General features: G+C 36.0%; 1 gene segment (V, D, J or C); it reads right to left on the bottom strand.

The window, feature by feature from the left end:
* Positions 1-43: 43 nt before the first annotated feature.
* On the bottom strand, positions 44-27,070 carry LOC129425780 (Ig mu chain C region secreted form-like). The segment is given in 4 exon segments: positions 44-453; positions 22,041-22,178; positions 25,105-25,365; positions 27,055-27,070. Coding segments are annotated over 4 exon segments (735 nt in total).
* Between the last annotated feature and the right edge of the window lie 3 nt (positions 27,071-27,073).

Below are 27,073 nucleotides of genomic sequence, written 5' to 3'. Positions count from 1 at the left end.
TTCAAAAGAAATCACAAGACAAAGAAGCAATATTTAATATTTCTTTATTAAAGCAGACAGAATGAATAAAGCAGAGACACAGAGTGTTGATGTGAGACATGAATGAGAAGAAGAGATGAGAAGAAGAGAGGATCTACTGAGAACACAGATCTTTCTTCACTTCTCCAGTGACTGTCTGACCTTCCCGACTGATCTCACAGATCACTGAGTCTCTGTTGATCCATTCTTGTTCAGTGAGAGTCAGACTGCTGCTCCAGCTGTACAGACCGCCGTCTTTCTGTAGGACTCCAGCTCTGTTCTCCTGAGATCCTGACATCTTCCCATTCACTTTCCAGCTCAGACTCCAGTCTGAAGGGAAACCATTGCTGGCCACACACATCACTGTTGCTGTCTTCTTGCTGGAAATCTCTTCACTGGACGGCGGCAGGACGATCACTTTAGGAGCAGACACACCTGACATACACAGATACACAGAGAAAAAGATCAAGAGATTCAAAAGAAATCAAATAAATCCATAAAATATATATTCTGTTTTTGAGTTTAAAGGCACACCAGGCAAGTCTGAGTATTATTTCTCTACTAGCTCCCCCTAGTGTCTGGGAGTAAATGCTTTCTATATCTGAGACTTTACAAGACGGAAGGACACCGGGTCGGATACAGCGAACTTGCAAGTGGGGTATTCTTCCTACAGACGGTAGGGGCGGGCGAGAGAGTCTTCATTCTTCATGTAATGAGTCATTTAACCATATACCGACTTACGAAGATGATTTATTAACATAAAAATGCTGCCTTGTGTCCCTTTAATATCATATCATCAATTAATATCATTTACTCTGTTAATGCACTACACTTATTATAATACGAACACAGTAATAATAAAACAATATTTTATATGAATATTTGTTTTCTGTGACTTAAGTGTAGTAACAACAAGGTCATGGGTTTGATTCCCAAAATCTGTACAATGTCTTGCATTGTAGATCACTTCATATTAAAGCGTCTCGCAAACACATAAAAATGTCAAAATACCAAAATTTCTTGTCAGTGCTTGTAGTTATTTATGAAGTTCACTTTAAAATTAATACTGAATTTATTTGGTCAGTAACAGAGTCTCAAGATGTCTTCTTTTAACACGTGTTTATATGAAGCGAGTCTGCGGCGCCACACAACAAAAATTTAAGTGCCGCTGTCAGACACCCGGATCTCAAAATATGTTAATAAAGACAAATAAATTTGTATTTAAACTTCAGAAATTTTATTCTCAAAACACAATGACTTCAGTCTAGAAAAAATCTTACAAAAATATAACACATTTAATTTTTAACTATAAAAATTAAACACCTAAAAATAAGACACTTTAAATGACCTCTGTGCATGAATCTTTCTATCAAAAAACTGTCTTGCTTTAATTTTCCATGTGAGAAATTACAAATGATTAATTCCTATTATTTTTACTTTTTTTCTGGAAAACTAACACATTTAATCCTGAATGATGATAATTTTAATATTGAGCATTTAAACAACATTATGTTTATTGCACTGAATTACATGCAGTCTTCAAAACACTCTTACTACGAATTAAAAATAATAAATAGAAGATAAATAAATGCTTCAGAATATAACCACATGCTAAAAAATCTATCTAAAATTATTTTATTTTATAATTTTTGTACTTACTGCCGACGTCGAGTCTCGTGCCGGGGCCGAACGTCCACCACAGTGATAGAAATAAATCGAGCAGCTGTACAAAAACCTCTGAACGCTTCACTAACTCTGACTCTGACACAAACACATCATATCACAGAAAATATTCATACATCATAGACTTGTGAAGAAGTGTAAACACATGTAACACAAGAATAAAAGTGAATTTAAAGACACATGTCTGTCTGTAGTAAAACACATTTACTGAATGTTTGAACTTCACAATATTATTGAAGACACAGAGACACACAAGACATCATAAACGCTCCTGATATCTTCTCATCTAATCTCAATGTGTTATTAATAAAGACTGTATAATGTGTTTCTATGAAGATAAAGCTCTGATGTGTGTTGAGTTTATTTAAATAGACAAACACTTTGCATTATCATCACATGCTTCAGTGCTCTGAGTCTTTATAACTGTCTGACACAAACATTTTATAACACAACATCATTACAAAACACACAAACACAAATGAATTTCTTCATCGTCTTCATTTGGATTCTGGGAGTTTTTATTCCAGGTAACAGAAGTGAAAGCTTGTTGTTAAGTTGAATGTTTTTGACTCTTTTATATTTCATTAAACATCATTTTCTTCTCAACAGAATCCAGAGGAGTTACTGTAACTCAGAGTAAAACTCAATCTGTTTCTGTTGGAAAAACCGTCAATATAAAGTGTACAACTGATACTGGAATATATTACTATGGTGTATCTTGGTATCAGCAGAAACCTGGAGAAGCTCCTAAACTCATCATTAAGGCAGTAGATGAAAATTATGGTGACACTTCCCGTCGATTCAGTGGCAGTGGAGCACAGGGTGGTACAGATTTTACTCTGAGCATCAGTGGAGTTCAGACTGAAGATGCAGGAGATTATTACTGTATGAGTTATCACTATATCAGTGGTAGCTATGTGTTCACACAGTGATAAAGAGTCGTACAAAAACCTCCTTCAGTCAGACTGCACAGATACACCTGACAGATACTGCAGCTGCACACACACACACACACACACACACACACACACACACACACACATCAATCCCTAACCCCAATGTCACAAAAACGTTGTGCCAGTCTTTAATCTATGAAAAACTACCATTTAGTATTTTTTTTTAGCTTTTCTGTTTATGGGGACACTCTCTGTGTATAATAAACATGTCATTATACACTATTCATGTCCTCGTAAACCACATAGACCAACCCACACACACACACACTTTTATATTCCATCATCTTCAGTCAGTTTTTGGATGTTTTGTGGTTTTATACAGACTTTAATTATTAAAGCAAGGATGAGGTTTCTGTTTGTGTGAAGAATAAAGTCTGTTGTGAAGTCAGTTCATAGAAACTTATCTTGAAATGTTTAGCCTCATAAATAACTAAAGTCTTCATTGAGAAGAAGTGAAAGTGTTCAGGTTCACATCATTTAAACAAACAGTAAATGTGAGATGTGAAAATCAGATTTGCATTGATAGTGTTGAGTGATTCTGATCCTCTCAGCTCTGTCTCATGTTAACATCTTCAAACCACATCAGCTTTACTTTTATCTTGGAATGCAATTTCTCTAAACTATTAAAACAAGTCAACGTCATTCATTTTAATGCATTAAATGTTAGCAAAATATTTTTAATTAATAATAAATGACTTCCACACAAATGTAATGTTTTTAAACTCTTTAATGAATGTAACATCAAACACTAAAATGTTAAATGATAAGGATCAGACAGATGTGAGCAGAGCTTTTCCTAAAGTCCAAACCCTTATTCACGTTTCCCTTTAATACTTCACTAATATCTTACACTTGAAGAAGTGAATTAAAGGGATAGTTCAGTCAAAAATGATATTAAATAAATATAAACATGTCTGTATATTTTGTATGTTTTTTTTATTTGCTGCTTGGTGTACATTACTGTAAAGATGCTCTGTGCAGTGTAGGGATGTATTTATTATTTTACTGAATGTTTATCACATTATGAAGTATACAGTATATCTTTGAGACAGGCATTAATATATTACATCTAAAAAAACTCATCCACTGTGATCTCACAATCACATAAAAGTCAAACACAAACAAAACCTCAGACACAATTACTTTCATCAACATTTGAGAAGCATATATTATGAAACAAACAGAGTTTAACAAATTTAATCGACCCAATGTAAGGTTTGTGTCACAGTTTTAATGGCTTAAATACGTTTTAATGTGCTGACTCAAACTTGGGTATAAAATTTTGAATTTCTGAAAAGAAAATAGTTTTAAAACATTAAAACACTTCATGATGCTGGATACACCGTGGAAACACCGTGGAACTGCAGGTAAGCACTGCAGCTTTTAAATGTGGACATTGATCATTTACTTTATCGTGACGTGACTATTAAAACATGTTATGAGATATCGCCACTGATATATTTATAAGCAGCATGCAAAAACATCTCTCTGACACTTATAAAAAACAGTTTTATATAGTACTGACAAGAACGAAGTTTAATAATAATAATCGAGTGCTCGTATCGTGTTAAGAATAAATGCAAGCAATAGTAACATTATACAAGTATAGTTTATTCACTTTTACCTCGCGCCAAAACAATAACAACACAAAAGACACTAAATATGAATTAAAAAACAAGTAATAGTTTGATCATGACACCAAATAAACAAACAAGGCCAACATGAGAGCCAGGGAATCCCTGTCAGAGATGTAGCCCAGAGAGGGTGGTGGTCAGCGGGGCGAGTGAACACTGACGTCCACTCATGCTTTGGTTCTCATTCGTACCGAATCTCACTAAGCAAACGTTCAAACAGGCGCTATCTTTACTAATCGACGGCAGATTTAAATATAATACATATACATTCTCGACTGAACTAATCTTAAAACTACACTTTGTGACCAAGAAATGGTAATATAAAGGACAGTCTCTAATATAAAGTTACGGCTTTTCCGTCCATTGAGTTGTTATGAGATTCAAAGCAGCCGAAAGTGTTACCTGTCATTCTGGCAGCCCTCAAATTCGTGGCGGAAGAAGTAGTTCTCAAACAAAGAGGCTTTTAAAATAACTCCGTTGTTGTTTTCTAGTTTTCGTTTTTCAAACGTGTGCCGTCAAACTGTTGTATAAAAGCAATATCGCTCTCGGCCTGCGGCCTCGTGCCTCTGGCCTAATCACAGCCATGATGATATAGAGCTATATCACACTCCTACTCAAGCAATATTGCTTAAGAATGTATCAGATGATTCCTCTTTCTTCTTGATGTTATTCATGATCTGTCTGTGAATGATGTTTTTAGATTGAATGTTGTGTTTTAGGGACTGAATATCATGAGTGGATTAATCTCACTGTGTCATGTTTCACCTGAAAATCTAATAAAATTATTCAATTTCTTTATGCAATATTATTTTATTTTATTTATATTGGGGTATTTTAGTGTGACAGATTCTCAATAGTTTTGATGAGCTAAATGCTGTTTTATTATCTGGAGATGTTTTAAAAGCTGCTTCAGATGTAAAGAGGACGTTTAGATGTTTGTCATGAATAATTGAACAGAAGACATTTAACTGAAGTCACACCTGCTGTATGTTTAAGTCACTTGACATGAATCTGTGGAAAACACTACAACTGGACATTAAAACTACATGAATGTGAGGTCTTTATTCTCCTGATGGGCAGTGCATGCAAACACACATGAATGTTTCAATGATCACATTAAAGAATTTCGAGTTTAAAGGGTTTTTAGCGCTCTGCCTTTGGTGAAAATTCAGTTTAAGTAGATTAAAAAAAGCAATCATTTTAATAAAACCCCTAATAAGAAACACTTAAACATTTAACATCAAGACTTACCAGGTCACAAAAGCTTTCAGAATCTCTGAGCCGTTTGTTTTTTAAAATCAAGAAATAAGAAAATATATTTATGCACATAAAAATATTTATAGCACTGTTTATAGGCTTTTATTTTACTTTATTAAAAAATAATTTCATTCTCAATAATAAGTTATGTTGATTTAAATTTTATAAAGTACAATTATAGATAACAGCATAATAGTATTTGTTGTGCTGCTATGAATTTATGATGATTTATAATAAAATCTTCTCAGACAGGATGGTTTACAGCAGTATACTATTATGAAGCTAAATACAAATAATCCAGACGTTTTTTTTTTGTGACCATAACCAGAAGTCATAGTTTAGCTCTCATCAGCTTTGAATGGGTGGAGGTGAAAATGACGGACATGTTTTTTAATACTAAATCTCATCAACCGTGTGCCAACTCAAATCTTAAACACCTCTATCTTGCCCCAATGGTGTTTATGTGTTGAACCTTTAGAGAGAGACATCATCTATCCGAAAAAGAAAAATAAACTGACAAGAAAAAAATTAATTCTACAAAATGGTTGAGCGATAAACGGCCCGATTCACTTCTTTACAAAACCCTTACATGTGTCACTTCATTAATTTATCAACATCCTCGTCAATACTGTAGGTCAGTGCTGCTTAAACTTTTCCAGCGTGTGCCCCCCACCCCTTGTGTACGGTGGGTGCATCATTTTGTAGTCCCCAAAGAAATTTTATGACATAAAACTTTGCAAAACTTAAAATTTGAATTAAACAAAACATTTTAAATTATACAATGTAGTGCTGTTGGTTAGTAGCCTTATTTATCTGAGGTTTAAATGAACATCATTATGATAAATTAATGTATTTTATAAAATGCGTCTCCCCTGGCACAATCTCACACCCCCAGTTTGAGAGCCACTGCTGTAGGTAATGCATATTATTTTCAGATATTTTTATTAAATCATGTGTAAATAAATCATGCATAAATATCTCAGTTAATGTGATTTGTATTATTTTGTATTTCCCCAATGAAAGATCAAAACTATTTCATGTTTAGTTTGTATATGTTGCCCATCAGCAGTGCTGTATTGTCAGTTGCTGTTCATTTCAATGTTTTATGAATGATTTTAAAGATTAGGGTTAGGGTTAGGTATTATATGTATATTGTGGACTCTTGTATATATTTGAGAGTGATGAACTGACTCATATTTATGGCTGTAATAATGTACTAGCAACATTAAGTTTGATATTTTCTCTGCAGTATGATGATGGCAGAAATGACTCGTGACTCTGTTCAATGTTAATTATAAAGCTCATTAAAGTGCATCATTGGACTGTTCTGAGAACAGCTGTCAGTGTTACACTGCATCATTTATGTAGACAGATGAATGATGAAATGTGTTTCTGAGAGTTCAGAAAGTCTCTGAGATGGTTTACAGTATCTGATGCTGTGCTTTCTATGAAATAAATTTAAATTCAGACTCTTGATGTTTTCTGGATCTGTTTGTTTCTTATACTTCACATAAAGTCTCTAACTGATGTTTCATTGAGCTGTGATATCTGTCTCACTAATAAAATAAACAAACATAACTGATATTGTTCAGCCTTTTAGTATAGCCGTGATTACACGTATAATACTTTAGTCTATATGTTTTATACTTTTACATTTTTAATATAATTTAATTATATAATTTTATTTTATAAGTACACAAGATATATTTCTGAAGTCATTGTTAAGAGGGTTCATATAGGTTTATATTAATGCTGATCAGGTGAACATCTGATTGATGATTATTGACAGCTGGTCACAATAACAAGGTGATTAGTTAGATTATATAAAGTGTTCCTCCTGAACGTTGTTATTAAAACATCATTAAATCTGTGAGTTTAGTGAACAAATGCTGACGTTACAGCAGATTAAATGAAGCTCAGTGTTTGTGTGGCGTCACCCTATATGACAAAAATATATTTTCAAATATCATTTTAAATACATTTCAAAATATACAAAAAATGGTTTCAACTGAGTCATTTCAACTTGTTGTTGTTTACTACAACTTATAAAATATTGTTAAAATAAGTCAACTTCATTTTATAAGTTATAAAAACTCATCACTAGTCAATATAAATAATCATAAATTGAAATGACTTAAAAATATGACTTAATTGAACAAAAAATAAATTTTTTACAGTGTGCTCAAGTATATTTTGAAATCTTGTTGAAAAATAAGTATGTTAAAACATTTTTATTCATGTCGCATTGGAAGAAAAACTTTGTACGTTTTAAACCTGTAAACGTCACGGGTTTGAAAACATTAAAATTAAATATCTTTTCAAATGCAGAATATACTTAACATTAAATATTTTATACTTATACATTTTATAGTCTAATATTTTGGACAAGAAACTTTTTTTTTGCCACATGCACTGTAAAATTAGAAATGTATTTATTGTCCCTGAAATTCATTTTGAAATATGTATTAATATAAGTGTTAAAACTAAATATATTATCAATAAAAAATATATATAATTAAGCTTTAATTTTAACAAAATGTATTTAATATACTTAAAACATAATTTGTTCCAGAGAAATGTATTTTTTGCCGTATGAGACAGGTGATGTTTTGTGGTGATGTTGTAAAGGACTGTTGGATTAATTAAACAAGTTCACAACAATTATTTACTAACTCACTGTAAAAAATGCAGCATGAAGTTAAAACAACTTGGTTTTGCAAGTCAATTTAACACACTATTTTAAGTTATGTCCTTTCATAAGTTAAGGGTTGAGATTACTTTAAAAAAGTTAAACAATTTCAACTTGTTTAAATAACGTAAAATATCAAAAAAATATGTTGATTTGACAAAAGTGCACCTTTTTGATTAAATAAAACAATGTAAAACTTCTGATCAAATCCTGAACTTGATCTCACCTCGTCTGATATATAAAAATGTACACAAGCTACTCATATATTTGATCACATTTGATGATATTATTTTAAATTCTCAATGCTGTCAGAAGGGGGGGGGGGCTACAGCACACCTAGTTATCATGACCATGATGCTCTCAAGAGGTTTAGTAAAGTCTGATCACTGCTTTACATCTCATCACACGCTTCAGTGCTCTGTGTGTTTATAACAGTCTGACTTTATAACACAGTGCTGGAAAAACAACAAATACACAAAATGAATCTCTTCATCGTCACCTTCATCTGGATTCTTGGGGGTTTTATTCAAGGTAACAGAAATTCATCTTTATTTGTTTAGAAAATATTTTAAATCTTAGTTTTCTTTGAACAAATTTGTTTTCTTCTCAACAGAATCCAGAGGAGTTACTGTAACTCAGAGTAAAGCTCAATCTGTTTCTGTTGGAAAAACCGTCAATATAAAGTGTACAACTGATACTGGAATATATTACTATGGTGTATCTTGGTATCAGCAGAAACCTGGAGAAGCTCCTAAACTCATTATTAAGTTAGTAAATGAAAATTATGGTAGCATTTCACAGAGATTCAGTGGCAGTGGATCATCTTATGGTAAAGATTTTACTCTGAGCATCAGTGAAGTTCAGACTGAAGATGCAGGAGATTATTACTGTATGAGTTTACACAGCATCAGTGGTAGCTATGTGTTCACACAGTGATAAAGAGTCGTACAAAAACTTCCATCAGTCAGACTGCACAGATACACCTGACAGATACTGTAGCTGTACACACACACACACACACACACACGAACACACACACACACACACGCGCACGCACGCACACACACACACACACACACAAACACACACAGCATTAACTTTTATATCCTAACCAGATTTCAGTCGGGTGGATTTTGGATGTTTTTTGGTTTTTTACAGACTTTAATTTTTAAAGCAATGATAGGGTTTCTGTGTTTTGTGAAGAATAAAGTCTGTTCTGAAGTCAGTTCATCGAAAATTCTCTTGAAATCTTTAGTATCATAAATAACTAAAGTCTCCATTGAGAAGAAGTGAACGTGTTCAGGTTCACATCATTTAAACAAACAGTAAATGTGAGATGTGAAAATCAGATTTGCATTGATAGTGTTGAGTGATTCTGATCCTCTCAGCTCTGTCTCATGTTAACATCTTCAAACCACATCAGATTTAGTTTACTTTCATCTGGGAATGCAATTTTTCTAAACTATTAAAACAAGTCAACATCATTCATTTTAATGTGTTAAATGTTAGCAAAATATTTTGAATTAATAACAAATGACTTCCACACAAATGTAATGTTTTTACAGTTTTTTTCAATCGCTAACAAGCGCTTACCCATACTTCAGATACTTTTTCTAAACACTTAACACCTACAAAACACAATTGGCCAAATGCATAATTTTCTTCTTAAAAACACATTTTGTTAAATAAATACTAACTCTTCATTTCAAAATAGAACACATCTTTCTCTGCACACATTAACTTTACCAAAACACTGGAAATTTGACTCAAAATGAAATTATTCAGTCAAAGAACAACACTTCTTTTCACTTCACAAGGTACATGCAATCAATTAAAGTACACCAGGTTTCAAAATACTGGCTATTGTTGACATTACAAAAACTGCATAGACTTTTATGCTTCAGTTTTACAGGTATTTGCATGCAAAACATGCAATCAACCTTTTTTTACACTACATTTCTTGGTTGGGAACTATATGTCCACATGTACAGTAAAAGCATTCTAGTGAAAAGCAAATTGGTTTTTTACCTTTACTGTTGACTACAGGAGGTACGGTATGATAGAACTGAAAAAGTTTTACAGTATTGATCTTGATCATTATTGAGGAGCTTTCCTCTTCCCCCAGAGGGTCCCTTTAGAGCAGGGATGTCCAATCCAGCTCCTGGAGGGCCGGTGTCTCTGCAGAGTTTTATTCCAACCAGGGCCGCATTAATGCATGGGCTTACCTGGGCTTAAGCCCAGGGCCTCAGGCTGGGAAGGGCCCCGAGTTGCCGGAAAAAAATAACTGCCGCATTTTATAAAAAGTTGATACTCCCTTTAAAATTATGCTTAATCGCTTTGCTTTGAATGTCCGTGCGTGAATGCAGTTCCTGCGCAGAAAATCTCTCACTTACTATAGGCTACCCTGCAATCATTAGTGAGCTTTTTAAAATTTCTGTCTGAAATATCCATTATTGCATTTCTGAAGGCAACACAGACAGCTTTCTGATAAAGTGACCAAAAGTGCCTTTCAAGTGATGAACAAAGACTAAACTGAGGACGCGTTTTTATCTTAATATGAAAGACAACGTGTATATGTCACGCCGGGAAACAGGAATCAGGACACATACGCAGGGTTCACATAAAAGGATAACATTTAATATAAATAACATAGAAAACAAACACGGGAACCAAACAACAGGCAGAATAAATAAACAGGAACAGACAGGATGGAGACAAATGGCGACAATGATCTGGCAAGTGAGTATAGCACAAACAGGGGTATAAATACAGACAGACTAACAATGCACAGGTGTGATGAGGAAGGTAATTAATCAATTAATGTCCAGGTGATGGTAATCTGAACAGACACAAAACATGACACGGATTTAACCGTGACATTACCCCCCCTCAAAGAGTGGCTACCAGACACTCAAGACAAAAAAAAAAAGTCTGGTAGGGTGGATCCAGGGGAGAGGGCTCGGAGACCACAGCAGCCGGCAGGGTAAAAGCCGAGGTAAAACCGGCAGGACAGGAAGCCGGGGCAAAGCCGGGAGAACCGTAGCGGCCATCTCAGGGACCGGCTCTGAAGACTCGATCCTCCTGGGAACTGACGGGGATTCGACAGTCCTGGGAGTCGACTCCCACCATATCGGGGAAGCGGGCTCCTCCACATTAGCGACCATCTCGGGGAATAATCGAGCATGGCGTCCGTGCCGAGCCCTAAATCGATCATGGCGGTGGACCTCCCAGGAACCAACCCAGACGACTCGACCAACAGGAGAATCACAGGAACCGATTCGACCCTCACATAACCCGGCTCGAGTGTCGCGGCCACCACCCCGGGGAATGAATCGGGCGTGGCGACGGCTATCTCGAGCCCGGCATGGAGTTCTGAGCATTCCCTCACAGTAAGCTCCAAGGGACCTCCTTTTTGAACCCGCTGCGTCCTTGAAAGGCCGGATCATTCTGTCACGACTGGGAACAAGAATCCGGGAACATGTGGAAGCCACACACACAATGTGATTCCACATGTCCCCACACAGAACATAATACTGTCACGGTCCTGTCAGATGCACTCAGACCTACATCTAGCACAGATGTCTGACAAGACCGTGACAGTATATAAACATTCATTAAATGATTCCTCGTAACATTTTAAAGCCAAGATGTACAGAACAGCACACAAAGATATTACACAAAACATTTTTGATAACTAAATCTAATAAATAACAAATTAGATTCTGCCTTGGAAGCCACGGCTAAGTTCAGCGATCGTTTCATTTTGAGATTTAGCGTGGCAGGGAAATAAAAGACGAGAAATTACATATAATTTGTTACTGTAAATTATAAAAAACAAGCTTAATATACAATTACTTAAACGGTTCATTTATAACCAAAAAAACACTGAAATTAAGGATTTTATAGACACTATATATGCTTTATTATTTTGCACAGAAATATCTGATTGCTTACTTTCACTTTGATCATCTCTGTATTCACAAAAACGGCTTACCTGTTTTGTAGCTCAACTTTTGACAAGTTAAGCAACCTTTTTAAAATACATTTTAAAACTTATACTTGTCGAAAAAATCAGTTTTTTGATGTTACGTTTGATGAATGCCTAAATATGATCACGCAGAGCACCTAGCACGTTCGGCTAAGTTGAATGTGACAGCATGCAACCGCGCAACATCGACACAACGAAAAGCAATCCAAAACTTACAGAACTTAAATTAGATCAGAATTTACCTTTATAATTAATAAAACATAAAAACAAAATAAAGTCAGAATCAATGCAGAACATGGGTGCAAAATGCCTAAATGCGCAGGGGAATAAAACCCACAAATAGTTTAATCAGACAACACTAAATAATCTATAAATTAAATAAAAACAAGGAAATATTAAAATTAATTTTAAAATAACGAAAGTATAGAATTACCTGTTTTGTCTTTTTAATTGCAGAAACAAAGAGACTTTGCAATGGTTTCTGGATATGGACGTCTAGCCCTGTCACGGGATTTAGGCTATTAACAGACTTTAAAAATATTTATTAAAAGCTACTATATTATTTACTTAGTATTATTATAATAGGATGTATATTTTTTATATTGGGAGAAAGCTGTTAAATGTGAAATCAGATACTGTGCACTCTTATACAGCCAAAATTAAATGATCCTCAATTTTATAACACATCTGCGACAATTGACTGTGCAGTAGTCGAATCAGGCTTCTCCTGTCAAAGCATCGAATCTTAGACTATTCGGGTCAACTAGGACTATGTGCATATGTTATGCAGTGATATTTGTGTATATTGCGGGCATTCTGATATGGTTTTAATATTTTGTAATACCATTTATTCCAGCAAAATAAAAGCCTGACAACTTGCACTTAGTGATTATAAAGATTGTGTGAATGTAGGCTGCAATTCTGGTGGATAAAGGGCCACACAAAATGATAAAGCCCAGGGGCCCCTTACAGTGTTAATGCGGCCCTGATTCCAACCCCAATCAAACACACCTGATCCAGCTAATCACGGTCTTACTAGGCAGACTAGATACTTTGAGGCAGGTGTGTTGAGGGAAGTTTTAGCTAAACTCTGCAGGACGCCGGCCCTTCGGGACCGACTTTGGACACCCCTGCTTTAGAGGGACAAAAAATTCTACATGCATTACTGTATGACCGTATCTTATTGACATGTCAAGTGAGAATAGAAACAATCCATGTAAAATGCAACACTTACCAGTTGGTTTGTTGAAAGATGCATATAATGGAGGCAACCGTTGACTGCCTCAAATTGGGCTGCACTCTTTCACCAGCCTCTCTTACTGAAATCTGTGAAATTAATCACTGACTACTGTACTTGCACCTCTCACTTTCTTTTACTGCATCTCTCAATGCACCTGTACCTCTCACTACATCTCTCACTGTCTTGCACCTCTCACTGGGCCTGCTCTTCTCCCTGTGCCCTTTGCTCTGACTCTTCCTCGTCCAGACATTACAGTGTTTTTCTGTTTCCAAAAATATAATTCCTCAAAGTCCTCCTTTTACTGTATAAGTGTCAATGTAAGAGTCTAAGCCAGACTGGAATCAGCAGTGGTTGGCCCAATTTACTCAAAATAAAGGTTTTTATACTGTATCTATGGTTTGGAATATTGTTTTTGCTATTGTGGGATGTTGTGTGTTAACATTCGTAAATACTACAAAAACAATCCATAATTTTGTTGGGAGGTATACTGCCCTCCAAAGGCTAAGTGCAGTATCTACGCAAACACTGAAACTGAGAAAAATGGCTTTAAAGTTTTTTACACCAGCCAGTCAAACATGTTACTGCAATTTTGGCACACACATTTCTCTGAAATGGGACAAAATTTAACCAGGAGACTTTGTCACAAGACACAACAGATCTCACAAAGCCCATTTTAACCCTTAACTCAATTTTGACCAAATACGTAGTTACTGCGCTTTCGCTTTGTAGGGCAAAAACACACACACTAAAACATAGTATTACACACTGATGCAATAAAATCAAAACAATATATCCAAAACTGGTAAATTGCTTGTGGTTCTCTCCCTTAAAAACCTTTTCATATGACCAAAAAAGACACAATCAGTGTATGCATTAGCACTTTTTATTCATTCATGTGCTACACAGCACAACTGTAAAAAAAAAAGGTTTTACAGTTTTTACGATTGCTTACACACAAAATCTTTTCATGTCACACGATTTTTGAAAGCTCTTACTCAAAGTGCCAAACTACATGCCAAATATTCAAAACCAAGCTATTTCTTAGCCTTTGACTCAGTTTTCAATTGCATAAAACACTTTTTTCAAAACACTACACACAATTCTCTACCTAAAACACAAAGATCTATGAGGAAGTCACTTGCTTTCCTTTTCCAAACACAGCCAATCAAAATGCTACACCTATTCACCAGGTCACACAGACACACTCCTCACATGTGCAAATACTAAATGCTTAACTGATCACTAACCAATCACTGCTTTACAGTAGATTATGAATAGGTCAAAGGTCAGAATCCCTGTTTTGGCAATCTGCAAACCCCACCACACACAATTTACTGTATTCTACTGTAAAGAATATACTTTTGGTTTACATGTTTATAGTTTTGTTGTATGCTAATGTATACAACATTAATGTTTGGACTAATAAATATTTTCTGTTTCTACGTTGCATTGGTGTTTTCAGAGTACTTGTTACCCCTCTTAGCAGATTACTTTCACTGTAGAACATTGTATTGAAATGTAGATATAAGCCCATGAAAGACCAAAGAGCTTTAGATTTAGAAGAGTAGTGTTTACATGGTATATCCAAAAATGTATTACAGTTTTTCTCGATTGCTAAGACACATTTCTTGAATGCTGCTCTCCTTTTCTCTAAACTGTGAACACAAAACCCAATTTTCAAGCTACATTCACAAAACCTCAGACTCTTCTTGCAAAACCAAACTTTCACCTCAAAACAGTTCAATCTGTGCTCAAAACTGAACTATGTTGTCAAATCATGCCCCGGGTCAATCAAAATTAAAAACACTACGGAACGGTCACTAAACACTACGTAGAAAAATAGAAAACACAATGCTCAGGACATGAAAGGGAAAGTTCACCCAAAAATGAAAATTCTGTCATCATTTGCTCACCCTCATTTTGTTACAAACCCACATACATTTCTTTGTTCTGATGAACACAAAGGAAAATATATTGAGAAATGTTTATAACCAAACCATTCGTGGACCCCATTCACTTCCATAGTAGGAAAAAAGTATACTATGGGGTCCATGAATGGTTTGCTTACAAACATTTATCAAAATATCTTCCTTTGTGTTCATCAGAACAAAGACATTTATACAGGTTTTGTCACGAATTCGGTTTGGTCGATTGTTTTGCTTTGGGTTTTTGTGTTGTGTCTGTGTGTGTTCTTATTTTGACAGTTTTCATGTGCGCGCCGTTTCACTCGGGTGCTCCTCCCTTCACTCATCATTCTCACCTGCGCCCGCACCTGATGGTAATTATTTCCTCCGCTCGGTTTGTTATTTAATTCCCCTCTTCCTGCAGTTCTCTGCGAGTCCGTTGTCTTATGTTTATCGCCAATCTAGTCTTGCCCTGTTTATTTGTTTTCTAGTCTAGGATTTTTTCTTGTGCATTCTGTCGTGTTTTTGCCCGTGCTGCCTGGTGTGCTTTTTACTTTCTCTGCTTCAGGATTACGCTCTATGTATCTCTGCTGTGTTGGACTGTGATTGACAGATCTTCAGTACTGGCGCTGTCCAGTGTGCTTGCTGACCATACTCGCTGCTAGTTCAGAGACTCTACTGACTGTTTGCTTCCCATCTGCTCTCCCTGCGGTTTACAGCGAGTTTTTTTCTCGTAGTGTTGGTATTGTGGATTATCTTACCATTGTAATCTACCACTACTTCTCCCTGTTTTTATACAGAGAGATCTACACGTTGGTTACGACCAGCGATCTCATCACCCTGTCTACGCGCAGCGGAGCTCGTCACTATTTGAAGCTAGCGAGTGTCAGAGATCAAGCATCACCGCGCTGTCTATTCGACTGCCAGTTATAGCAGAGATTTCTTCACCCTGTCACCAAGCAGTGGATACGTACATGATAGCAGAGATTTCTTCACCCTGTCACCAAGCAGTGGATACGTATATGATCGAGCAGAGATTTTTTCACCCTGTCACCAAGCAGCGGATACATTCACATCTGAACTCTCCAGCTAGACTCTTTACATCTTTTTCACCCTGCTCTTCTAGCAGCGGATCTCCTCTCTCTCTCTCTCTCTCTGTTTTTGGTGACTTTATTAAAATAACACATTGCAATTGGATCCTTGTCTGTTTGTTATTTCCTGACAGGTTTGTAACAACATGAAAGTGAGTAAATGACGACAGAATTTTCATTTTTGGGTGAACTATCCCTTGAAGCTTGAGAAATAAATGTTTATTGTTTACGGTAGGCTAAATGCATGTTGCTAAACAAAAACAATTTAGCACTTGTACAAAAAGACAAAACAGAAATCTTGTGCAGAACATGGTCAATCACAGTAGCTCTGATATTACTGTTCTTTTCCTTCACTGACCACCTCGACCTCCTCTCACACAAACTCTTTCACACAGATTTCTATCCATTGTAGGGCCTCACAAAGCAGTGCTTTCTGAACTGGTTTACTGTATACGTTTCCTCATATCATTACCCAAAAGTGTGATCAATTTTGAGTAGTTGTGTTCAATAGTGACACTTGTGCTTTCATTGTGTTTGACTTTTGTCGCCTGTGTTCACCATTATGCGCCATGGGTGGATGAAAATGTGTTGTCTAAACAGGTGAAAAGTGCTTATGGTTTTGCCAAAAGAGTGACTGATTCAATCAGTGGGTTCAGGCAACTGAGCATTTGGTTCAGCCAATAGGGTTTAGTGTTTTAGCAATTGAGAAAAACTGTATTATGAAAGAAGTGTTTGCCATTTGATGCAAATGCTTGATTCTGACATGTGTTTGTGGCATTTTGAATGCAGTGTTGCATTTTGAAGGAGATGTGAGCTATTCTGCATTTTGTGTGTGCAGTTTTGAGAATTGTGTGTAGAGTTTTGAAAAAAGAAGACTTAGTTTTGAAAACGTGTGTAAGCAATTGGTTAAAAACTGTAAATGATTCCTCCTCAACGTGTCTTTGTTCTGGGTCAGGCCAGAGAATCTCATTCCACATCACATTCTATATTGGTCCTAGCCAAACAGCGAGGGTAAAATCCTCTTGCATGATCCACCCCTGACATTCATCAACTGATATGTTGATCTGTATGGAAGGCAATTTGATGCATTTCTTTATTCCAGTGTTATAGTCCAACAGTGTATGCACACTAAAGTTACTGTACAGAACAGTCTTACTGTAAGTACATTTATCTGTTTTCCTCCCTGAAGGCTCTGAAGATGGGGTGACAGTGAAGCCACTCAAATTAGGCTTTACTCGTTGCTCAGCCTCCCTCATAGTCATACCATGAACCAGAACATGGTCAACTAGAGTGGCTCGAATTTCATTTGAGACTGCCTGTCACCTTGCCCTTCGTCTCCCTCTTCCTCTTTCACCACGTCCTCCTCCTTTTCTACCTCTTCCTCTCCCTCCTCCTCTTCCTCCTCCTTCTCCTCGACCTATTCTTTCATTTCTCTGTGGATCCATTGTTCCAAAGCTCAGTGAATTGATTCAGGCTCTTTTATCTATTGAAGGATCTGATTGATGTGTGAGAATTTTAACTCTTAGTGTTTCCACCTTGGTAATTGTTTGCTAATTGAGTCTAAGCTGTGCTGACTTGAGTGAACAGTATTGAATGCCAGTGCTTTCCATATGACCCAACCTGATGACCAGATGCTGTAAGCACTGAGAAATGTAGGGATTTGTGTGTAGAGTTTTGAAGTAACAGCTCACCAAATCTGGCTCATGTGTTAAAGCAGAGGAGTAGTGTTTATAGTTCAGCAAAATGATTGTTCTTCTTAAAAATTTGGTGTTATGGTTTTGAAATTTTAGTTCAAAAGCCTGGTTATAGTGTTTTAGCAATTGAGAAAAACTGTACAACATATTTTGGGACTAAAAATTTATTTTTTGCCATATGTGACACAGATAGACAGGTGATATTGTAATGAACTTTTGGATTAAGTTCACAACAACTATTTGCTAACTCACTGTAAAAACATTGTTGCATGAAGTTAAAACAACTTGGTTTGGCAAGTCAAAGCAATCCACTAATTTAAATTATGCCCTGTTATAAGTTGACATAACTTAAAAAAATAAGTTAAACAATTTCAGCTTGTTTTAATAAGTTAAAATAGCATAAAACATATGTTGATTTGACAAAAGTGCAGCAGTTTTTTTTCATGAAATCAAACAATGTTAGGGTGTTAAGAAGTCCTGATCACATCCTGAACTTGATCTCACCTCGTCTGATATCTAAAAATGTTACACAAGCCACTCATAGCATTGGTAACATAATTTGATCACATTTGATGATATTATTTTAAATTCTCAATGCTGTCAGAAGGGGGGGCTACATCACATCTAGTTATCATGACCATGATGCTCTCAAGAGGTTTAGTAAAGTCTGATCACTGCTTTACATCTCATCACACGCTTCAGTGCTCTGTGTGTTTATAACAGTCTGACTTTATAACACAGTGCTGGAAAAACAAAAAATACACAAAATGAATCTCTTCATCATCACCTTCATCTGGATTCTTGGGGGTTTTATTCAAGGTAACAGAAATTCATCTTTATTTGTATAGAAATTATTTTAACTCTTAGTTTTCTTTTTTTGCACAAACCTGTTTTTTTCTCAACAGAATCCAGAGTAAAGCTCAATCTGTTTCTGTTGGACAAACCGTCAATATAAAGTGTACAACTGATACTGGAATAGATTACGATAATTTATATTGGTATCAGCAGAAACCTGGAGAAACTCCTAAACTCCTCATTTATGATACAAGTACTCGTCATGGTGACACTTCACAGAGATTCAGTGGCAGTGGAGACGCTTAGGGTACAGATTTTACTCTGAGCATCAGTGGAGTTCAGACTGAAGATGAAGGAGATTATTACTGTATGAGTTATCACTATATCAACAGTAAAGATGTGTTCACACAGTGATAAAGAGTCATACAAAAACCTCCATCAGTCAAACTGCACAGATACTGCAGCTGTACACACACACACACACACACGCGCACACACACACAGCTGGTCTGTGTTTGTGTATAAAACAGCAGAGTGCCTCAATACTAAATAAGTTTAGTTTGGCTGAAGCTACAGTATAATCAATCATTGAATTTTGAAGTGAAGACTATCAGTGAGTTCAGACAGAAATCTATGAGTGTTAGAGACGAGCGAGTGATCTCTCTGTTCAGTCTGATAAAATCACACACGAGTCTTCTGTAGTCTGATAACTAAAACTGAGAAACTCATGAGGAGCTTCTTCATTCAGACCATCAGACTCCTCAACATTTACATTTATAAAGTATTCATCTTATACACACACTATAGAGAGTTTGTCAGATTTCACTGCTATATTTGTGTATTTATATATCTGTGAATGTGAGAAATAAATGTTGAATGTTGAAGTGCAGGTTAAAAACATTTCTTCATTTGATCTTCTCTAAATATTCAATATATTAATCTGACTTCTGAGATCAGACTCATTGTGAAGTGTTGAATCTGATCAAAGCTCATTTCTTCATCCATCAGTTAAACTCATCAGCGTCTCATTTCAGAGAATAAAGAGTCAAAGAGTGAAACTGAGAGTTCAACTCATATTTGTATCTTCAGGATGAAGAGATTCAGTTCCTCTCAGAACAGAGCAGATGTTCATACACAAGAGTTTAAAAGATAAATATAAACTACATCTGCAGATGTCTTCATGCTTCATTGAGTGAAGTTTATTTATAAAATCTGACTGAACAAACATACAAGCCAATGATCAATATACTCATTGTTCAAATTCAAAAGAAATCACAAGACAAAGAAGCAATATTTAATATTTCTTTATTGAAGTTTATTAAAAGCAGACTGAATGAATAAAGCAGAGACACAGAGTGTTGATATGAGACATGAATGAGAAGAAGAGATGAGAAGAAGAGATGATCTACTCAGAACACAGATCTTTCTTCACTTCTCCAGTGACTGTCTGACCTTCCCGACTGATCTCACAGATCACTGAGTCTCTGTTGATCCATTCTTGTTCAGTGAGAGTCAGACTGCTGCTCCAGCTGTACAGACCGCCGTCTTTCTGTAGGACTCCAGCTCTGTTCTCCTGAGATCCTGACATCTTCCCATTCACTTTCCAGCTCAGACTCCAGTCTGAAGGGAAACCATTGCTGGCCACACACATCACTGTTGCTGTCTTCTTGCTGGAAATCTCTTCACTGGACGGCGGCAGGACGATCACTTTAGGACGACTTACACCTGACATACACAGATACACAGAGCGAAAGATCAAGAGATTAAGAGACAAATTACAATGAGATTTAGTTATCAAAAATTGTTTCATAGTTTTGCCTAAAATGATCGAGTTTATGAGTTTGGGTTCACGTCTTCAGTTTCATGCATGGCTCTCCGTTGAAACATTCAGTTTTAAAGGAAGGTTATTTGATGAGAAAATCACTGCCCAAACATAATATAAAACTTATAAAAAACAAACAATAAAGATTTAGAAACTACAAAATTATAGGATTTTTGTTCCACTGGATTAATGCTCTGTATTTAAAATAATAACATTTTTGCATAAATATTTGATACCTTTATCTCAACTGTTAAAGAATGACAATAACAACAATAACGTAATTCATTTTCGATTATAAAATCACTTCAGATAAATGTGTCTGCTTATGCTGGATTTTTAGGGCAGCCACCATATTTTACAGATTATTTTCAATTCAATTGTGTCACACTAAAATAACACAACAGATCAATAGCATGAATTTCTGTTTGTATTTGTTGCAATATTTACACGCAGAAGTTACCTTATGGGCATATGATACACACTGTTAACCCCTTAGTTATGTTTAGTGGTGTGTGTTAAGTGCGTATCTACACAAAAGATGTGTGTTTTATATTCACACCACAAACTGCACGCAAAAATAAAGTTTTGCCAAGCATGTAAAATACAAACATCCATTTTGTGTAAAGTGATGATTTTCCAGATGTTGTGTGTTGGAATATGAAGGACATTTGTAAAGACACAAAATTGGTCTTGAGTCCTGAAAAATCTGCAAAGCAACATCTACAATCCAAGTCTTTGTGCCTCTTAATGATTTCTTGTTCTTCTGAGTGATATTTTCAGTTTCTCGCTTTAAATTGAGACATCTGAGCTTAGTTATTGTGTTAATCTTTAAATTAATACGTAATTCTTCTGAATGGTTTATCATCTGAACTAAAGCGAGATCTTCCTTTAACTTGTCTTTTATATAAAGCGAGTCGCAACACGACAAACATGAAAGTAGCGCTGCTGTCACATACCCACATGAGCAAAAATATACAAAAAAGAGGAAAAGGCGAAAAATATACACACATAAACAAAAGTATTTCGACTTTTACAACATTATTTTAATTATTGAGGTGTTAATAAAAAAACTTGTCTCTGCCTTTTTAAGACATTACATAGAGCAGCACAATATGGCACATAGTCTACAAAAGAAATGCATATTAAATACTCATAGCACCCTGACTGAGAATTAAAAACAAACTAATAAATAAATAAGAAATGTCAGATAAAATTATTTTAATTAATAAAAGCAATAGCAAGAAAATGTTAAAATAATTTTCTACTTACTGCCAACTTCCAGTCTCGTGCCGGCGCCGAATGTGTACCACAGTGATAGAAACAAACTGAGCAGCTGTACAAAAACCTCTGAACGCTTCACTAACTCTGACTCTATAACAAACACATTTAACACAACACAAATTAACGCTTTATTTATAACAATATTATACATAATATCTTTAAGTAAACATCACATATTTTTACAGTGTAATTTAACCTTACTTAGTAAACTTAAGTAAATTCTACTCATCATCTACTTATTTGTCAATTTAAATCAGCTTTTCTAAGTTAATTTTACTTAATTTCACAAGTGTGAAATTTACTTGAAAAACCTGAGTGCAAAAAAAAATGCAAAAGAAAAATTGAGTACATTTTACTTATTATTTTTTCAGTAATTCCAATCAGTGTTTAACAAGAGACACAAAACCTTAATAAATACATACACTGCTATTATTTTTATTAAATCAGATCTCATCTCTGTGTCATGAAGATCTGAAAGATAAAAAATAAATGCAGATCATAAAAGTGGACAGAAAAAACTTCAAAACAATCAATATCCCAACACAAATGTGTCTTGTGAATGTAATGATCAGATTAATATAATGAGCACTTCATTCATATCTTACACTTCTCTATAAGTCAGATATCTGCTGTATTGAGCAAGAAGATTTTCATAATGTGTTTGCATATCAGATGAGATGCTTCAGATCTCTGAGAGTTTATAGTGCTGTGAGTTTAACACTTCATAACTCAACACAACACACAAAACTAAAGATCAACAATGACCTTCACCATCATCTTCATCTTGACACTTTTATTCTCGTTACAAGGTAGATTTTTAAATAAATACAGTTAACTTATTTATAAAATGTAAATAAATATTTAATATAATATGATTTATCTTTCAGGATGTAAATCACAGTATACAGTAACTCAAAGTCCTTCAGTGAAAACTGCAGCACCAGGAGACTCTGTTACTATGAACTGTAAAGTCAGTTCTCCTCCAGCCTGTACTCCACCCTGTGTGTTCTGGTACTTACAGAAACCTGGAGAAACTCATAAGCTCCTGATAAGATATACAAACATCCGCCAGTCTGGAACTCCATCAAGATTCAGTGGCAGTGGATCAAACACAGATTTTACTCTGAGCATCAGTAAAGTTCAGACTGCAGATGCAGGAGATTATTACTGTATGAGTTATCACAGTGGTGGTGTGTTCACACAGTGATAAAGAGTCGTACAAAAACCTCCATCAGTCAGACTGCACAGATACACCTGACAGATACTGCAGCTGCACACACACACACAATCACACACACACACACACGCACAGTTGATGTAATGTAAAGATGTAATGACTTTAATACTGTATACAAACTGTACATTTTATGCCCTAACCAGGTTAAAGGGACTTTTCATCGGTAGCAACATTAATCTTTATTGAAAGTGGGTCATATTTGTAGTCGAAATGTAATATAAATTTAGAATTTTGTGCCTATTTGATCGAGAAAAGACAGAACGTGACTTTAGAGCACATTTGTATGGAAAACTACAACTCCCACAATGCACATCTATGCAAGCCACTCCCATTAATCGAAACACCGCTCAGATATGCTATTGTGTACATAAATGCCATGTTAGTATAACAAAGAAGATAGAAACACTTTCTTTATAGTCAGACGTCTGTTTATCCCTGCAGGCTTTGGCTGTCGCTTCAAGTTTAGGATTCTAAAATATGTTTCCAGGACGCTGCTGTCCATATACGGTACGAAGCTTGGGTATGAGCAAGCTTCATTCAGTTTCTCATTTATTTTTGAGAGTGCTTGGCCAAACATGTATATTTCCAAAGAAGAAAATGCCGCATCCTGCACACAAACGCGTCCACCACATAATATGTATACTCCACAGACACGCTGGCTCAGCGCTTGTGCTCGTAAGCCAAAACATGTCTGTGAAATAAACACGTGCAAAGTACCTCTTCTTGCCTGGGACCATTCACCAAACAAACGTCCATATCCTGATCTGATGCGGAAATGTTAAACAGAAGTGGACTACTAGTCCGTCCAAGCTCGAGCCAGTCCGGGCTTCTCTACACAGCAGAGGCCGAGGGTTGCGACATCTTCCGAGCTTTTTTTGTCTGTGTTCGTTTATTTTCGTAAGTCCCACCAACTGATCTGTAATAGGTCTTTAGCGTGAGTGGGTCCTAGCCAAAGCCCCCACCTTGGAAAAATGAGGAATGAGCGTCTGTAGTCTTTCACCGTTGACAAAGATACAGCAGTTCCTTCTTTCAATGATGCAAAATGACGATTTTTAGATCATTGAAAGAAGGAAGTTCAACACTGAAATCTGTATTTCTCCTGTCTCAGGGGAAACTGAGGGAATGATGCACGACCAATTAAAAACATGACTGGTTCTAACGATAAAGCTTAATGCAAAGTGTGAAGTGTTCCTATAAAGTCAGGTGGATTTTGGATGTATATGTGATGTATTGAGTCATTAATCATATCTCTTATGAATGAGACTTATCTTGTTTTATACAGACTTTAGTATTAAAAGAGAGGATAAGGTTTCTGTTTGAGTGCAAAACCAGTCCTGCTTTGGTCAATTCATAGAAAGTTTCCTTGAAATCTTTAATAACCTCACAAATAACTAAAGTCTCCCATGAGAAGAAGTGAAAGTGTTCAGGTTCACATAATTTAAACAAACAGTAAATGTGAGATGTGAAAATCAGATTTGCATTGATAGTGTTGAGTGATTCTGATCCTCTCAGCTCTGTCTCATGTTAACATCTTCACATCAAACTTTAGTTTAATTTCATCTAGAAATTCACTCTCTATTTATAAAACTTCAGCAAATGACTTATAATGAAAATCACTTGAACACAAATGTAATGTCTTCAAAATCTTTATTGAATGTAACAGCAAACACAAGAGATGTTGTGAGAGTTATAAAAGTGTAAATGATCAGATGTGTATGAGTAGACTGACATGAGTCTGACACAGATCATCAGATATATGAGAGATCTTCAGCTGGACAAACATCAACACTCAGATCTCCTAACAGCGACTCTTACACATGGAGACCTCGTGAAGAGTTTCATCATGTGTCACTCTGCAGACGAACACCTCCGCCTCTTCCCAGAGTGCTTTACTGAGAGTCAGGACACTTTTACGGCTGTATCGGCCGTCCTGCTCGCTCTCGGCACTGGTCTGAATCCCGTCAGTGACCTCTGACCCATCCAGTGTCCAGCTCACCAGCGCCCCCTGTGGAGAGTAAGAGTTGAGCAAACACTTTGCATTATCATCACATGCTTCAGTGCTCTGAGTCTTTATAACTGTCTGACACAAACATTTTATAACACAACATCATTACAAAACACACAAACACAAATGAATTTCTTCATCGTCTTCATTTGGATTCTGGGAGTTTTTATTCCAGGTAACAGAAGTGAAAGCTTGTTGTTAAGTTGAATGTTTTTGACTCTTTTATATTTCATTAAACATCATTTTCTTCTCAACAGAATCCAGAGGAGTTACTGTAACTCAGAGTAAAGATCAATCTGTTTCTGTTGGACAAACCGTCAATATAAAGTGTACAACTGATACTGGAATAGCTGGCGATCCTTTATCTTGGTATAAGCAGAAACCTGGAGAAACTCCTAAACTCATCATTTATTCTATAAATACTCGTTATGGTGACACTTCAGATCGATTCAGTGGCAGTGGATCATCTGGTGGTACAGATTTTACTCTGAGCATCAGTGGAGTTCAGACTGAAGATACAGGAGATTATTACTGTATGAGTGGACACTATATCAGTGGTTGGGTGTTCACACAGTGATAAAGAGTCGTACAAAAACCTCCTTCAGTCAGACTGCACAGATACACCTGACAGATACTGCAGCTGTACACACACGCACACGCACACGCACACACACACACACACACACACGCACACACACACACACACGTGTAAAAAGACACAACAATGATTGTAAAAGCCATCTCATGGTGTTGATATTTCAGGAGTAACTGTTGGTCACTGTCAACTTTAATTATTTAACAATCTGAATATCTGATCTCAGTTGATATTGGTCTCTGATGTTATTTAGGTTTGGATAAATCATACAAAGAAAGGCTGATTTTAGATGTACTTGTGATGTCTGCTGTCAGTTTATTGTTATGAATTATACAACAGTTCTTTCTGGTTCTCGAATCTGATTGGCTACGAGGCATGCAATATTGCTTAAATATCACACGACTCCGAGAGCGATATTGCTTTTATACAACAGTTTGACGGCACACGTTTGAAAAACGAAAACTAGAAAACAACAACGGAGTAATTTTAAAAGCCTCTTTGTTTGAGAACTACTTCTTCCGCCACGGATTTGAGGGCGGCCAGAATGACAGGTAACACTTTCGGCTGCTTTGAATCTCATATTAACTCAATGGACCGATTCGTCGTTTTTAAATATTACAATTTCTTGGTCACAAAGTGTCTTTTGTGTTGTTTTTGTTTTGGCGCGAGGTAAAAGTTAATACTTCTATAATGTTACTATTGGTTTACCACTTCATCTTAACGCGATACGAGCACTCGGTTATTATTAGATTTCGTTCTTGTCAGTACTATATAAAACGGTTTTTTATAAGTGTCAGAGAGATGTTTTTGCATGCTGCTTATAAATATATCAGTGGCGATATCTCATAACATGTTTTAATAGTCACGTCGCGATTACATAAATGATCAATGTCCATATTTAAAAGCTGCGGTGCTTACCTGCAGTTCCACGGTGTTTTCGCGTTCTGATAAGAGAGATAGCTCCAGAAAAAAATGAGTGTTTCCAAGTGTTAATCGTCCACACGACGTGACAAGACATTACTCCCATTAACTTTAACGTAACACGTGATCATTAACTTAAACGTGATCAAACATCACAGATCTTATGAAGCACTTCATCATGACTGCTTCTCATGCAAACTGAATATACTGAAGAGCAAGCACACAGTGCCAAAGCTACCAGTACCTGGTTTAAGGGCCATGGT

This window comes from Misgurnus anguillicaudatus, chromosome 25 (assembly GCF_027580225.2).
Source record: "Misgurnus anguillicaudatus chromosome 25, ASM2758022v2, whole genome shotgun sequence".
Classification (NCBI taxonomy): Eukaryota; Metazoa; Chordata; class Actinopteri; order Cypriniformes; family Cobitidae; genus Misgurnus; species Misgurnus anguillicaudatus.
The sequence above is the reverse complement of the archived record's forward strand: the minus strand, read 5'-3'. Positions and strand labels throughout refer to the sequence as shown.